The sequence below is a fragment of the Rhipicephalus microplus genome, unplaced genomic scaffold (assembly GCF_043290135.1).
Source record: "Rhipicephalus microplus isolate Deutch F79 unplaced genomic scaffold, USDA_Rmic scaffold_13, whole genome shotgun sequence".
NCBI lineage: Eukaryota > Metazoa > Arthropoda > Arachnida > Ixodida > Ixodidae > Rhipicephalus > Rhipicephalus microplus.
The window spans coordinates 33,932,651-33,949,226 of record NW_027464586.1 but is presented as its reverse complement, the minus strand read 5'-3'; the positions used below and the strand labels follow the sequence as shown (position 1 = coordinate 33,949,226).

At 49.8% G+C, this 16,576-nt stretch overlaps 1 protein-coding gene across 2 annotated transcripts in view; it reads left to right on the top strand.

Moving 5' to 3' along the window:
* Positions 1-16,576, top strand: part of Gdi (GDP dissociation inhibitor) — a 181,765-nt gene that overhangs the window by 152,805 nt on the left and 12,384 nt on the right. For both annotated transcript variants that reach the window (XM_075882729.1, XM_037414894.2), the window contains exon 6: positions 1,368-1,567. In XM_075882729.1, the coding sequence (XP_075738844.1) occupies positions 1,368-1,567 (200 nt within the window). The remainder of the gene's footprint in view (positions 1-1,367; positions 1,568-16,576) is intronic.

Genomic DNA, 16,576 nt, shown 5'->3' with positions numbered 1-16,576 from the left:
ATTTCTTTTATAATGAGAGCTTGGGAATCATAGTTATTTTGAGCCTGTGGCCTTAGTGAACTGCTCATGCAAACTGGAGTGGCAAGCAGCCAAGGGACAATTTCCAGGTGACTCTAAGCAATGGCCTATTTTAGTTGTTAGTAGCCACATTTTAGTGACCACATTGGACGTATCAATGTCTGTGAAAAAACATGTGAGCTAATTACATTTTGCAATTATGCATCATTTATGCAGCAATGGCAAGTCTTTAGATGTGTGTCAATAACAATATTAATAGCATATTTATATTGCTACAGTTATATTTTAAGCAGAACTAAGAAATATTGAGGGAAAGTATTTTTAATGAGACATAATAAATTACTTAATTACACCTATGTTCTTATAATCTCATAAATAGTTGAGTTGAATAAAACTACTTACATTTTTGAAAGCGGGAGTGGTAAAGACACGTACACACCCCACTTCATTGCAATACCTCAATTTTATTTTCAAGACTATGTCTCCTCTTTATCAGCCAGATCCGGTTACGCGCATCTTGTCAAAATTTCTGATCGACAGGTTCAAATGAGAATCATCGTTGCGGCCACTGTTGCCACCCTCCGAAAGCACGCCGTTTTTTATTTTGTAGAGCGTGTTTGAATGCCCCATTTTTTTTGAAGCTCTTATTGGCAAGGCTGCCAGAGAGGAGGTCCCACGACACAGTGATACCGGAGGACCTAAGCTTTTCCTCACAATTGAAAAGGTCTTCTTCAATGGCAAGAAACTTTTATTAGCAAAGGTGCACCTTTCTGCTTTCTGCCATACCGATTGTCACATGTTGAAATAACTTCATGCACTTGCCTCGCTGTGGTGTTTTTTTTTTTTTGTTTTTTTTTTGACGGACTTTATTGTAACATCAAGCTTGAAGTGTGGCAGTTTGGGCTAGTTGGTATGACATGACAATAGATATAGCGTGAGAACAAAACGACGACAAAGGGACAAGACCGAGACGTCTCCTTCTTGTCCCTTTGTCGTCGTTCTGTTCTCGTGCTGTATCTGCGGTCATATCAAACTTGAATTTTGTCGTGTGTATAACTTCTGTAGCCCATCACAAGGGCACACTGAAAACACGACAGATAGATGTCGAAACCTCAACTTGTGAAATGAACCAAATACAGCTGTCGCGATTGGCCTTAGCATGCGGTCGTCAGTGATGCAAGCATGCATTCTCCCGGTGTATGGGATGGAAGGGAGGCAAACAGGTGGGGTTGTTCGGAAGAAGCCTTTCGAAGCGGGGACTTTCCAATTCGATTGTATTCATTGTTCTTGTGGTTGCATTGAATGTGTGCCTTTCTTTTGATGAGGCTGCGAAAACTCTTTGTCTGCAGACATCTACGTGTCACTGGTGTCGCACACGCACCAAGTGGCTGCAAAGGGCTGGTTCATTGCTATGGTGAGCACCACAGTTGAGACGGACAACCCAGAGGCAGAGATCAAGCCGGGCCTTGACCTTCTGGGACCCGTGGCGCAGAAGTTTGTCAGCGTCAGTGACGTTTACCGACCCACTGACCTGGGTGCCGACAGTCAGGTGATGATCACTTTTGGCTCGTACATCAGTTTTTTTTACTGCACTAAGCCTAACGGTCGTTGCTGCTTAGTGCACTCATGCCATGGAGAAGTCTTCTTCGAGCGACATTAATGCAGACTCTTGCGACAAAGAGGTCTTCCTTCCTCTCGTTGTTCAAGCACTTTGATGATGTCATTAAGTGCGGACATTACTGCTATTTCTAACACGACAACACAAACCACATACAGTCGAGCCCGCTTATAACGAACCTGAGCCTGACGTGGCATTCGTTCGCTGTATCTCGAAATTCTTAGTAAATGAAACACATCTTTTAAAAACGTTGCAAGTGAAAACACAAACATTTTTTGCTCAAAAGTTTGTGATGCTCATGTTTCGAAGAGCAGAAGCAATAAGGGCAGTCTCGAGTTCATTTAAAACGGCAAGGTGCTTGTTCGCCGAGGCCCGTGGCATGAGCTGCATGAGGCACTGGCTCCAAAGTTCTTGTCCTTCTCGCAATCTAATTCCGCCAAACCGCTCTCGCCACGTACTTCATTCGCAATGCCCTAATCCAAGCACCGTTCCGCAGTGTCGGCATCATCATCGGCCGTAATTAAACCATCGCAACAGATGTCCCACCCACTCTCCAGGTTGGAGTCGAAGACGCCCTGCCACAAATCGCTGCTGGAGTGATCCTGTTCGGAAGGTTCAGACTTGGCATCGAGCCCGACATCGAAGTCTTCCTCGCAAAAAGTTTTGCGTACCTGTAGTTGTCACCACCACCCACGAAATTTTCACCATCTCTGCTGAATACCAGGACCCCCGCAGCGGCAAGTTGGCTGCCAGGTGGTCAGCAGCTATGAGCAAGCACTCTGCAACACGGCACCCAACACGCGGATTACGCTCAAGCCAAGCGGTCACACTTTCGACGTTTTGTTGAGCAGCAGGAAAAAGCGTGCTAGTCCTCCCGTCGGCCATCATGACCACACACGCACACCAAGAGCGAGCAAGACAGCTCTGGGCCCGTTTCCAGTTAGAAAACGAAACTAATTCGAGCGAGCGTGGCGGGCGTCGCGGAGCGGCGGAGACGGGCGACGGGGTTGTGATCAAGAGGAGCGCAGATTTGCGAAAGCAGAAGAGCAAGGAGTTGCGACAGAGTGAAGAGAGGGGAGGATGCGGTGGGAGAGCGACCTTGAAAACCAAAATATACAGGAAAGAGGCAGGTTGGGTAGCTTGCTTGAAAGGTCCGTGAAACACGCAACTGGCACATAGAAAAACTCGAAATTCGAGTGCCTGCACGCGCAGAAGTCAAGCACGGCCTCCTGGATCGGTGCGCACGGCGGTGTTCAAAGAATCGGCGGCCGTGGTCAAAAAATTGTTCTGTTGCGCTGGCGGGTATGCGTGGCCTCACCAACTTTGATATTTCACGATTCGAACCGCACAAATTAACAGCAGTTTTCGCGCTTCCGCACGCGTGTGGAGGGCATGCTGAGCAGAGTGCGAAGTGAGCGAGAACAAGTGCTAAACAGGAAACGAATCGCAAATTATCAGAGTTAGTGGGGTAGCATATGCGCATGCACTAGCGCAGATGATCATATACAGTCGGTGGCCGACGATGGTGGGTCTAGTCACTCTAAGCCGGCAGTGCCAGCGACAGTACCAGCGATCGAAAACAGGGTAGATGGCCGACCGATCTTCGAAAGATCGGTGGCAGCGTGAAAACTCGCTCGGGCCTCGTCTGGCGATGGCGGGTGCTCAGAGTAGAGGGGGGGGGGGGGGGGGGACAAAGGGGTGTGTAACAAAAAGCGGTCGGGGAGAGTGGCAACTAGAGGGGCGCTGAGGCAGGGTCAGCGTTCAAGAATAAGAATATACGGGCACCTCGCTGATGCCTGGTCTGTGGTCGAAAGTGATTTCCCGGTAAGTCCGCAGAGCGCCGACTCGGGTTGTTGTAAGTGCGATTTTGTGCCATTGAACCAATGTGCATTTTCACGGTCACGCGGATATTGTTTGTTTTAAGTGGGGCCGTTATATGTGGGCTCGACTGCATACAAATTGTAAGAGGGAGCAAGTAAGAGAAGGAATGAAAGAAAAGCTCTGCACTTCTTTCAGGCAAAGCTGCATTTAATGTTGTTTTTTTCTTCTGACTGGTTTCCACTGAAAGTGTTGCATCCAATAATGTTTAGCCGAGGCCATGCATTTTTTAAAGGGGGACTCTGGTTTTGGAAGGCGAAAAATCTAAAAAAAAATCTACTTTTTGAATCTGACAATTTCAGAATCTGTGCCTTTTTTTGCACCTATTTGAGAAGTTTCTAGCTCCTTGCATCATTATTTCTGGCACAAAATCAATTTATAACATCACTGTGAAATGAATGAGAGCGCAAACTGACGCTAAAATTGCGCTTTTTCCACGCCTAACTGTTGCCGTTACTTACAAGCTATCGTGTTCATCTTGGTCTCTTTTGGAAGGGTCGTTCTTCATCTTCAATTTCCCGCCACCGATGGCTCGCCTTGCTCTATGGTTTTTTAGCAAAAACGCGTCATCGAGAAGCACCAGCGCATGAATCTATTGGCTGCGTGGGGCACGTAACAAAACCTAGGCATCCGATTGGCCAAGCGGCATTTCCGGCGTCTGCTTCACCATCGTGACGCGCACGGACCTGCGTCGTTTTTTCATGGTGCTACTGACTGCCTGCGGCAGTAAAGTTCCGTGCTACAGTAATTTGTGAAGCGGGTGTGGCAGTAGTTCGTTCGCTGTGAACTTCAGAGAGAGTCTCGCTATGCCTCAGGACAAGGATAATGAACTCGCCACGGTCACCGGTGTAGGCCTAACTCGTGTACGAGCCCGTTGGTTGCCGGCAGTGTTACTGAAAAAGGCTGTGTTTTGCAGCCTCATCAGAGGACGGCAAGTAAAAAGCAGAAGTGAAGCTCTACAAGAGATATCAATCTTTGTAGGGGCAGAACGGAAGCGCAGTCTTATTGCTAAACGCGCCAATGCCGTGGTTCCCCCCCCCCCTCTCCCCGGCCTGATGAAAGGACCTTGAACTGCGCAACGGGTCGTCAGAAAAGAGTATGCCGCGCGTCGATCAACAACAAAAAGTCAATCCGTTCGCGGTGAACGTGCTCACCGCCCCCACAACAGAGGCTACTGGCAACTCGTACACTGCTTTTAACGACGTATTCGCAACGTTGTCGCAGTCTCTGCTCGAAAAAGTGGCACTCTTACGTGAAAAGGAAACTACAGTTGAACCCGGGTACCGTAAAAACCCGCGTATAGCCCGGGGTTTTTTTCTAGATTTTAGGGTGCGAAATTTCGGCCCCGTACTATATGCGGGTCCCAAGAATTTTCGGCCCAAATTCAGTTTCGGTTTCGGCATAGCGCGGTGCTATCATCATCATCAGCTGTCTGCGCGCTTCTGCGCTAGGTAGTGTTAGCGGCGTTAGTCTTAACTGGTCAGTTGGTCAGTGGCCTTTGCTTCAACTTGGTGCCCATAATGACGGCCTCGATTTTGCTCCTGTGATTTTACGCCATGTCAGGACCGCGCAGGCAGTACTCTGCTGCTTTTAAAAGAAAAGTTATCGCTGCTGCCGAAACCATCGGCAACTGTGCCGCGGAGCGGCAGTTCGGAGTCAACGAGCGGAGCATTCGCGGTTGGCGGAAGCAGAAGGAAGCCCTCTTTGCATGCAGCGGCCAGCGAAAAAGTTTCCGCGGACCAAAAAATGGAGCATTTCCTGACGTGGAACGAGAACTCACAGACTTTGTGCGGGAGCAGCGAGCTGCACATCTCGCTGTCAACATCGAGCTGCTACAAGCGAAGGCAAGGGAGATCGCTCGAGACAAAGGCATTCAGCCGGAGGATTTCAAAGCGAGCAAGCATTGGGTGTCTCGCTTCATGCGCCGCGCTGGGTTCTCCCTACGTCGGCGTACGTCGATCTCCCAGAAGCTACCAGAGAGCTACGAAGAGCACCTCGTGGCTTTTCAAAGGTACATAATTGTGTTGCGAAAGGCAGTCCCCTTTCAGCTGGGCCAGATCGGCAACGCGGATCAGACGCCGGTCTACCTGGATATGCCCTCGGCGCTGACGGTGCATCAAAAAGGCTCCAGGCAAGTTATCGTGCGGTCGACTGGAAACGAAAAAACGCGGGTGACTGTAATGTTATCCTGCACGGCTGACGGTCGCAAGCTGCCACCCTACGTGGTGTTCAAACGAAAGACGCTGCCGAAGGGGGAGAAGTTCCCGAAAAATGTCGTCGTCCGCTGCCAGGACAAGGGGTGGATGGACGAATCGTTAGTCCTTGACTGGATAAAGTCCGTGTGGTGTCGACGGCCCGGAGCACTGCTGGGGCTCCCTTCGATGCTTGTGCTCGACGCGTTTCGGTGTCACCTGGCCGACTCCGTAAAGCGACTGCTGCGCGACTCCCGCACCGAGCTCGTCGTCATCCCGGGAGGGATGACATCACAGCTGCAGCCGCTTGATGTGTGCCTTAATAAGCCATTTAAGGACCATGTCAAGCGCCTGTACGTGGAGTGGATGAGGTCCGGAGAACCAGAAGTGACCCCTGCCGGACGGCTGAAACGGGCCTCGCCAGCGATGCTCTGCTCGTGGATAGTCGAGGCTTGGGCCTGCATTCCAGAGGCGCTCGTTTGCCGCGCCTTCAAAAAGTGCTCCATCTCCAACGCGCTTGATGGCACTGAGGATGATGTGCTGTGGGAGAACATTTCCGACAAGGGAGCTTCGGAAGAGAGTGCGTCCGACGACGAGGATGAATGAAATGTCAATAAATGCATTTTTTCCATTTTCCTCGGACTATATTCGGGTGAAAACTTTTTTTCTCACGTTTGCTATCCCCGAATTACACCCCGGACTATATGCGGGTCCGAGCTATATGCGGGTTTTTACGGTATGTCGAACTCGCCAAAAAAACGTTTATTTGTTCGATATATGGCATAATTAGATATAGGCCCGATATAGGTTTGACACAAAGACACATAACAATCCATAAGAAAAGTACTTTATTAGTATGGTGGCTTACTTGCGTGCCCTACTGTGGAACAAAATAGTCCCGGGTTTTTTTCTGTGTCTACGACTATGCCTGCGACAGCACGCACGCCTCCACGTTGTCGAGTCGGAGCAGCTGAGGCTGCAACCTTCCACATTCAAGCAATAGCGCCGGACCAACACAAGTGCACTAATCACTTCGGAGGATGTAGGCAATGGGCCGTCATCGATTTCCATATTGCTGTCGCTTTGACTCGTGGTCGGCACGACGTCTGCAATGTAATTCTCATCCTGTAATTGGCCCATGATGGGGACATCATCGTCCGCACTGACGAACTCGTCGAGTGTCGATCCGTTGATAGCACCCGGGAACTCGGCCAGCTCGTTCCAAACTTCGGCGGAAACACCTGTGGTGTCTTCAGTGCTGTCAGAATTTGGGGTGTCACCACCGGGCATGCGGAAGCTGGCATGCCTAAAGCAGTTCTGGATCGTCTCCTTCTTAACATCTGCCCACGATCTACTCAACATAGAAATAGCTCCGAGCAAGTCGATCTTAAGCTCCCTGCCGGCATGAAGGTTCTGCAGCAGCCTCTCCACCAGGCGCTTCCGATAGCCGGCTTTCATTGCGCGTATAACGCCTTGATCCAGTGGTTGCAGTACAGACGTAGTGTTCGAGGGGCAAAAAACTCGGCTCGTTGTTGCTGAAGGTCGTATGGAGTAGGTGCGATGAACAATTCATCACAGCAGGCACACCTTGTGATTTTCGCCTACCAAATCATCATTCCACGACGATAGCCATCTGCTGAAAAGCTCCCCAGTCATCCACGCTTTTGAGTTTGCTCGGTGGGTAACTGGAAGCGACAGCGCATTTCGAAAACACCGCGGTGCCGTGCTTTTCCCAATTACCAGAAGTCGAAGCTTTTTCGATCCGTCTAAATTAGCTGCCAACCGCACGGACACACGAGCTTTGTTTGCCTTGCCGCCGCTTGCATCGTCGCCACAACACACAAGTGTCTTGTTTGGCAACATTTGCCAATATAGGACGGTTTCAGCCGCATCGAAAATATCTTGGGCTCTATATCTTGCTGCGATATCTCGCCAGTTTTCCTCAAGCCATTTTTCTACGCTGTCCAGGTCCGCCGCTCTGCTTTCACCTGTAACAGCTTTGCCAATGATGTCGCGCCGTTCTTCGAACCGCTGAAGCCAGCTTGAACCGCCTTGGAAATCATTCCTGCTAGGCAGAAAAGCAAGGTCCCTGGCTTTCTGCTCGATCACAAGGCCGGATGTTTCGCGACCGAACGCCCACAAACCACTTGTAAACGGCCGCTTCAACATCTTCGTACACAGCAGCGCGCACACGTCGGGCGCCACGGGCACCTGGCCTTTTGTCCAACTTGTCCCTGTTGTCTGCCTTGTTCTTCAGGATAGTACTCAAGGTGCTCCTTGGAATTTTGTACGCGGCGGCGACGTCGGATTTCTTTTCATCGCGCTCAACCCGATTGGTGATTTCGAGTTTTGCGGCGAACTGCAGATTTTGCCTCTTTGCGCAAGCCATGATGACAGCGTGCCATACAGTTCACAGAGCACCAACAGGCAACACCACAGACCGCGCTGAAACGGCAGCAGCAGGCACACAAGCATAAAGAAAGAAAAAATGGCGCTCACTTCTACCGCCTCCATGCCTCGGAGTAAGCACTACGGCCTCTGATTGGCTGTAAGCGCTGCGAGCGGACCAGGATCATTTCTTGGAGGGGGGTGTTCGCCCGCGCATAACCGGGTCTAACCAACTTTTTCTAGAATGGCACCGGCAGTTTTTCCCGTCACCGCGAGGGAAAGCCATTTTGCTGGGGCACTTTTGAGGCACGTGGAGTTTGATATATCAGTTGTCGTTGCTATTTTCGTTCGATAAAACAGTAACTTTTGTTATATATTCTTAATGTAAACTTACCGTGTTTAGGAATTGTTCGATATACGGGATAATTTGATATAAACGGGTTCGATATAGACGGGCTCGACTGTAAAACCTCAGCACTCGTGTAGCCTCGGAATTGATGAGCGAGGGAGCAACTTTGGTTCGTGACATTTAAGGGTATTTCATTCTGAACCAGCCGCAAAACATCGTGTTATTCGACGGATCACGGATGACGGTCGCAAGTCGCCGTCAGTACAGTCACCTAACTGATAAGCGGCCTTGCGGCAGACGAGCATAGAAAATTCCTGCAATGTATCGGAAACTATTACAGATAGCAGAATGATTTTTTTTGCAGCATGTGGTGTACACGTATCCCGAAGGAGTACGGCCACCAGCGTGGGTCCGGTCTTAGCGAGCCGCAGGGCACGCGTTAACCGTCGCCGTGGCGGGAAACACGATACTGCTCAAGTCGCAACACTTTATTGTGGCAACACCAAACGCAGTACAGCCCGTTGCAAAAAGGCGCGGCGGGAAAGCAAGTAGGCTTATCCACGCCACGGGCACAAAGTACTACACAGGGTGCCACGAGCACGTCTCCGCGGTAAAGGTAATCCACGGAGACACCGGGACAAAGGGGCCCGGTTGCTCGAGCGAGGGCAAAGGCGCTCGCGTTGGCTTCGAAGGGAGACGGGTCGGCGTAGCTAGGCCACGCACTAGGACACCGTACTGCCCTTCGGCCGTGAGTACGCAGCGGGGCAACAAAAGATGAGCGTTCGCATCGGGCGCGAGGCGCCGTCAGCGAAGTCCGACGAGCCCCGAGCGACGGGACTCGACGGACGGAAAAGAATGCGTGGCTCACCGTTTGAAGTCCCGGACTGTACTCACCGCTCCCGACGCAGCGCGCGAAAACCTCTCGGGGGTCCCCGCGAGCGGCGCCACAGTCAACATCCGCTACCGGGTGAGGGAGTTAAACGTCACTCCGCCCTTCCCAGCGCGGCTGACGGCAAAGGAGGGCAGACATGTCGGGACATGAGAATGGCAGAAAAGGCGGGAAAGTCCGCGCAAAGGCAGCGGGCCAGCCTCAATTCCCACAAGCATGAAGCTATACCGTATTTACTCGCGTAATCCTCGCACTCGCATAATTCGCCCCCCCCTCCCCCCCCCACATCGCCCAACAAAAATACGATTTTTTTTTTCCTCGGGTAATTATCGCACCCCCAATATGGTATGTTTGGAGCACACAACATAGGAAGCAGATTTTGATTTCTCTTTATGCAAGTTTTTAAATTAGTCTTTTGTGTGGCCACACAATGGCCACATTCAGAGTTATGAAGGTTAGTGTACTGTAAAGTAAAAAAAAAAAGATAATGACCCAATCAAAAAAGTGCTTCCTATGTTGTGTAGCTTGTGCTTTCTAGTGTTGATCCCTATGCTATTTGTAAATTTCGGACTGGTGGTTATTTTTCTATTGTAGTGGAAACAATATATATTGTTATCCTAATTAAATAATGAACTAATGAAGCTATAGAAAAAATAAAATAACCTATTTAGAATCTGGAGAACAAAGTGAGTAAGCATGCCAACTTTTGCCACATTTGGTTCAAAGATAGATGAGAAAACCCCAAGACCCATGTCCCCCCTTAAGGGGGAAGTGTTCTATTGATTATATCTCTTGATTTTTGTTACCAAATTACATGAGATTGAAAATTACTTAGTTTCCAGCTACAACAGTTAAAAAACTATGCATGAAAATATTGTTTACACACATGGCTGGCTGAATACTAGAAAGCATAGGCTTCACAAGGGTAGGAATACCTTTTTGAAATGACAACTATGAGCGATTGTACAGCTCATTAAATTGTTTGTACAGCTCATTGTACAGATTGTACAGCTCATTAATAATTGTTTAATAAATGGACAATAAAAAACATGTGACACAGAAATGCTGAAATTAGCTTCTACCCTCGTGGAAACCACTCATGTGGCTTTGCACTGCGACGAGACAGACAACTCTATAAGCTCTGGTTACTGAGAAATCGCTTCAAGAATTCAAGATTTGAAAAGAAATCCTCACAAACAAACAAGGGTCATACTTATTTACCGTAAAAACCCGCATATAGCTCGGACCCGCATATAGTCCGGGGTGTAATTCGGGGATAGCAAACGTGAGAAAAAAAGTTTTCACCCGAATATAGTCCGAGGAAAATGGAAAAAATGCATTTATTGACATTTCATTCATCCTCGTCGTCGGACGCACTCTCTTCCGAAGCTCCCTTGTCGGAAATGTTCTCCCACAGCACATCATCCTCAGTGCCATCAAGCGCGTTGGAGATGGAGCACTTTTTGAAGGCGCGGCAAACGAGCGCCTCTGGAATGCAGGCCCAAGCCTCGACTATCCACGAGCAGAGCATCGCTGGCGAGGCCCGTTTCAGCCGTCCGGCAGGGGTCACTTCTGGTTCTCCGGACCTCATCCACTCCACGTACAGGCGCTTGACATGGTCCTTAAATGGCTTATTAAGGCACACATCAAGCGGCTGCAGCTGTGATGTCATCCCTCCCGGGATGACGACGAGCTCGGTGCGGGAGTCGCGCAGCAGTCGCTTTACGGAGTCGGCCAGGTGACACCGAAACGCGTCGAGCACAAGCATCGAAGGGAGCCCCAGCAGTGCTCCGGGCCGTCGACACCACACGGACTTTATCCAGTCAAGGACTAACGATTCGTCCATCCACCCCTTGTCCTGGCAGCGGACGACGACATTTTTCGGGAACTTCTCCCCCTTCGGCAGCGTCTTTCGTTTGAACACCACGTAGGGTGGCAGCTTGCGACCGTCAGCCGTGCAGGATAACATTACAGTCACCCGCGTTTTTTCGTTTCCAGTCGACCGCACGATAACTTGCCTGGAGCCTTTTTGATGCACCGTCAGCGCCGAGGGCATATCCAGGTAGACCGGCGTCTGATCCGCGTTGCCGATCTGGCCCAGCTGAAAGGGGACTGCCTTTCGCAACACAATTATGTACCTTTGAAAAGCCACGAGGTGCTCTTCGTAGCTCTCTGGTAGCTTCTGGGAGATCGACGTACGCCGACGTAGGGAGAACCCAGCGCGGCGCATGAAGCGAGACACCCAATGCTTGCTCGCTTTGAAATCCTCCGGCTGAATGCCTTTGTCTCGAGCGATCTCCCTTGCCTTCGCTTGTAGCAGCTCGATGTTGACAGCGAGATGTGCAGCTCGCTGCTCCCGCACAAAGTCTGTGAGTTCTCGTTCCACGTCAGGAAATGCTCCATTTTTTGGTCCGCGGAAACTTTTTCGCTGGCCGCTGCATGCAAAGAGGGCTTCCTTCTGCTTCCGCCAACCGCGAATGCTCCGCTCGTTGACTCCGAACTGCCGCTCCGCGGCACAGTTGCCGATGGTTTCGGCAGCAGCGATAACTTTTCTTTTAAAAGCAGCAGAGTACTGCCTGCGCGGTCCTGACATGGCGTAAAATCACAGGAGCAAAATCGAGGCCGTCATTATGGGCACCAAGTTGAAGCAAAGGCCACTGACCAACTGACCAGTTAAGACTAACGCCGCTAACACTACCTAGCGCAGAAGCGCGCAGACAGCTGATGATGATGATAGCACCGCGCTATGCCGAAACCGAAACTGAATTTGGGCCGAAAATTCTTGGGACCCGCATATAGTACGGGGCCGAAATTTCGCACCCTAAAATCTAGAAAAAAACCCCGGGCTATACGCGGGTTTTTACGGTAGATGTAACAAGAAAGAGTTGCACATTCATGTAGCCAAGTAACGAACAGCCACCAGGGATGTAGTATCTTAAACATAAAAGTCGAGCGCGAAAAAAACTACGAGGCACAGGAAACAAGTAGACATGCTCACTACCAACGTATCTAATCACGAAAGAATTGTAAGAAAACATACAGATCGTTTGTCACAACCGTGGCTGCACACATCATAAGGCTGCTCATATCAATATTATGACATACAATTGAAATTCGCACTCCCGCAAACACACTGACGTCTGGCAGATGCAATCTTCACCCTTCAATTTTATGTGAAACGCCTCTAACAGTTCAAGGGCAACAGTTTCCCTGCTGCATCTCAGCACCTTCAGTTTATCAATGAAAGACACACAGCCAAACACTGCACAGTGCGCAGAAAGATGTGCGCACTTTGAGAGCGTCAGCTCATGCTCTCTGACACCTGGTTAACACACCTGCCACTTTGGTCGATATATGATTTGCCACAGCTCAATGGCGATTTATATGCTACTCCCACCGCACAATCATCTTAATGTCTAGTGTGCTTTGTCTTCTGTGTACAATTTGTCTTCTGTGTACATTCATCAAGAATGAAAGTACACAGCTTGGACAGCTTGCACGGCACCGAAAAGACGATTGACACATTGTGCTTTGTCACAATTTTATTGAGGTTATATGCTACTTTGTGGATGTAGAGGGTCACCTCAGACCTCGTGTTTGCGCTGGTGTGTCTTTTTTTCTCCCGGCCCTGGAATTTTACCTTCTGTAAAATGCCAGGGCCACCCAAATAGCGTCATAACAACCTGACGACTGTAACCGTTACCTCGCCGCGGTGGTCTAGTGGTTAAGGTACTCGGCTGCTGACCCGCAAGTCGCGGGATCGAATCCCGGCTGCGGCAGCTGCATTTCCGATGGAGGCGGAAATGTTGTAGGCCCGTGTGCTTAGATTTGGGTGCACGTTAAAGAACCCCAGGTGGTCAAAATTTCCGGAGCCCTCCACTACGGCGTCTCTCATAATCGTATGGTGGTTTTGGGACGTTAAACCCCACAAATCATCGACTGCAACCGTTGCACTTGCTGATAAAAAACTGTCGGTGACTGCATGTGGGCATCACTTTTGGAGGGGGGATTCTAGGCTGTGGAAGCAATGCATGCTTCACAGTCTTTGAATGAGCCAAGTCAAACCAGAGTACCGTATTTACTCGCATAATCCTCGCACTTTTTTTTGGCGGAAAACCGATGCAAAGTTGGGAGGTGCGAGAATTTCGCGGTGAAAACTTTCCATGAAAACGTACAGAGCAAAAAAGAAAACGAAGTGGCCGCAAATTGGGATTCTCATGCCAGCAACTAACAGCAAGCCTTGTGAAGTACTAATTAAAAATTTACCTTAACAATAAAAGCACAGGTTCAACACAAAGCAAGGTTTGAGACACAAAAAGTGCTAGCAAATAGTTGAGAATTAGAATACCATATGCAAAGCTTGTGGGCGTTACGGGCATAGCGGTAGCATTCAGTTTCCTTCTGAAGAAACAGTTTACCATCAATCCCAGTTTTAGGCACACGGCAGGCCCAACGCGTCCTGGTTGCTTTCAGCTGCCGTCACCAGTAGCGAACACAAAACTCGCAGACTCCAAAAGGCCTACCGGCGGCGGCCCTGTTGCCGTTGTTTAGTTATCACTTTCAGCTTGAAAGCAGCCGTGTAGCTTGAGTATCGCCCCATAACGTGGCAAGATTACCAACACAACATACAAAACATGCCGCAACGCGCACTTGCCATTTTGGCTTGGCTTGGATTGGATTGAATCTCCGTGCAATAATAGTACGCTTGATGCTTAAGAAATGGTATGCGCTATCATCATCAGCGGCTGGAACGAGCAGACGATATTATTGCGGCAGTTTTCGGGGGTGCGATAATTACTCAAGGGAAAAAAAATCATATTTTTGTTGCCGATGTGGGGGGGGGGGGGTGGAAGAATTATTCGAGTGCAAGGATTACGCGAGTAAATTTGTTAATGGTTTGCAGGAGCGCAGCCCCACATACGTGCGAATGAGGCGTTGTAAGCTTCACATCCAGAAACTGCCCTTCTGCTGAAGATGTGTGAATGACAACCCTTGTCCCAACAAATTCAAATATTCTAAGATCTCGTGCACGTCGGTGCTAAATGCACTAAGGTCAACACCATGCGCCCCAATACCTTCCTGCTTCCTCAGAACCGCTAAAGAGTCGTCAACGTACCTACACATGGCAAGCGCCTTGTTACTATGAAAAGCACTCTTCAAATGCGTGTCCAAGGCTGACAAAAAGATAATGCAAAGGACCGGTGCTGCGTACGAACAAGTGCATATCCCTCGTTTTTGCAAATACATCTTGCTGTCAAAGTTCAGAACTGTGGTGTAAATAAAATTCTAAAAGGGACATGAAGTTCTCAAGTAATCTCAGCTCTATTTTGAAACAGCACTTCCCCATTTCTTCTTTCAAAGCATTTTTTCACCGCAATGAACAATTTCTGATGTGAGATAGCATCAAACAAATCGTCCACATCGACAGGCAGGCAGGCAGGCAGGCAGGCAGGCAAAGAACTTTATTATTATCCGGAGGCGGAGCTCAATCCCCCTTAGTGGGCGACACCGGTGGGCCACTCCCACGACGGGACGGGGACGTTAAACTCCGCGGCTATGTCTTGGGCCCTCTGGATGGCCCTAAGCTGGTCTCTTTTGTCGTGGCTTGTGAAGAGACAGGTCCAGTCCGCCTCCGTAGAGGGAGACTGGCTGTTCTCGCGCAACGCAGGGCATTGCCACAGCATGTGTTGGAGAGTACATTTGGGATGACCACAGCACTGGCACCCCGATCTATGCCATCTATGTATTTAGAGCAAGTTAGAGGCGATGCATACGCCTCTGTCTGTAAGAGTCTTAGAGTTATGGACTGAGGTCTTGTTAAGTGTGTGTGCGGGAGTGAGTATTTCCGCCGCTCCAACTGGTAGTGTTTGCAAATTTCATTCAAAGTTAGCAACGGGTCTCTGATGAAACAAGTGACGTCCTCAGCCTTCGAGAGGTTCTTCCCGGCGTGGAATGCGAGACCTCGCGCCCGGGAGTGAGCCAACTTGTTGGCATTACGGATTGTTCCGTGTACGTCTCGGCCAACGTGTGCCGGGAACCAGATTATGTGTTTTTTGCCTGGCCAATTGGCAGCAGAGAAAACGCGCGTGGCTTCCCGACAAACTGAGCCCATCATGAAGGCCCATGCGGCTGCGCGCGAATCCTTGTAAATGGCGATGCGATCGGTGGCAGCGAGAGCTAGTGCCACAGCGAGCTGCTCGGCGCGATCAGCGTTTGAATTTAATAAAGTCTTAGACGACAAGTGTCCGCCTTTGAGTGTTGTAACCACCGAGACAAAGTGGTTCATAGAGCTGTACTGCGTTGTGTCTACGAAGGCCACGTTATCCTCCATAGCGGCTGCGGTACTGAGTAGGGCTCGCGTCCGTGCCTGACGTCTCCCAACATTATATGTGGGATGCATGTTACGGGGTATCGGGAACACTGTTAATTTTGCGCGCAGGTCTTTGGGGAGCTGCTGCGGACATTCTTGGGATACGGGAGGTTTGAGCCCTAGGTGGGCTAGTAACAGTCGCCCAGCTGCAGTGGAAGACAGCCTTACAATTTGAGATACTTTTTGAGCTTCTACGATTTCGTTGAATGTGTTATGAATGCCTAGCTCAATGAGCTTGACCGTACGGGTGCTGCCAGGTAACCCGAGCACCTGTTTAACGGACCCGCGGATGATCACGTCGGGACGGCGTATGTCTCCTTTTTGCCACAGGTGGGTGGGAGCCACATAGTTGATGTGGCTCGTGAGGAAAGCGTGAAACAGTCTACGGAGATTCTCCTCAGATGCCTGTTAGCTACTCTGTTAATTAATTTAGCCATTGCTTCGGCCTTCCTGGAAATATGAGAAATACTGACGTCATTATGGCCGTTGGCCTGAATTACCATGCCTAGTATGCGAACTTGGTCCACCGTGGGGATGGGTGTACCATCCGCCGTCAGGACATTGATCCCCGTGCATGCGTCTCTGCGCGCCTTGTATTTTGGGCGGTATAGAAGTAATTCTGATTTCTCTGCTGATAGCGAAAGACCGGCCTGCCGTAAGAATATTTGTATCATGTTTACCGCGTCTTGCAGTCGCTCCTCGATATGGCCGTCACTGCCGCTCGTACACCACACGATGATGTCTGCGTAGAAGGCGTGACTGATGCCGTCGATCTGTGAGAGTTGTTGCGACAGAGCACACATGGAGAGGTTGAACAGGAACGGAGAGATCACGGCCCCTTGGGGTGTGCCCCTTGGTCCCAGTTTGAATTTCT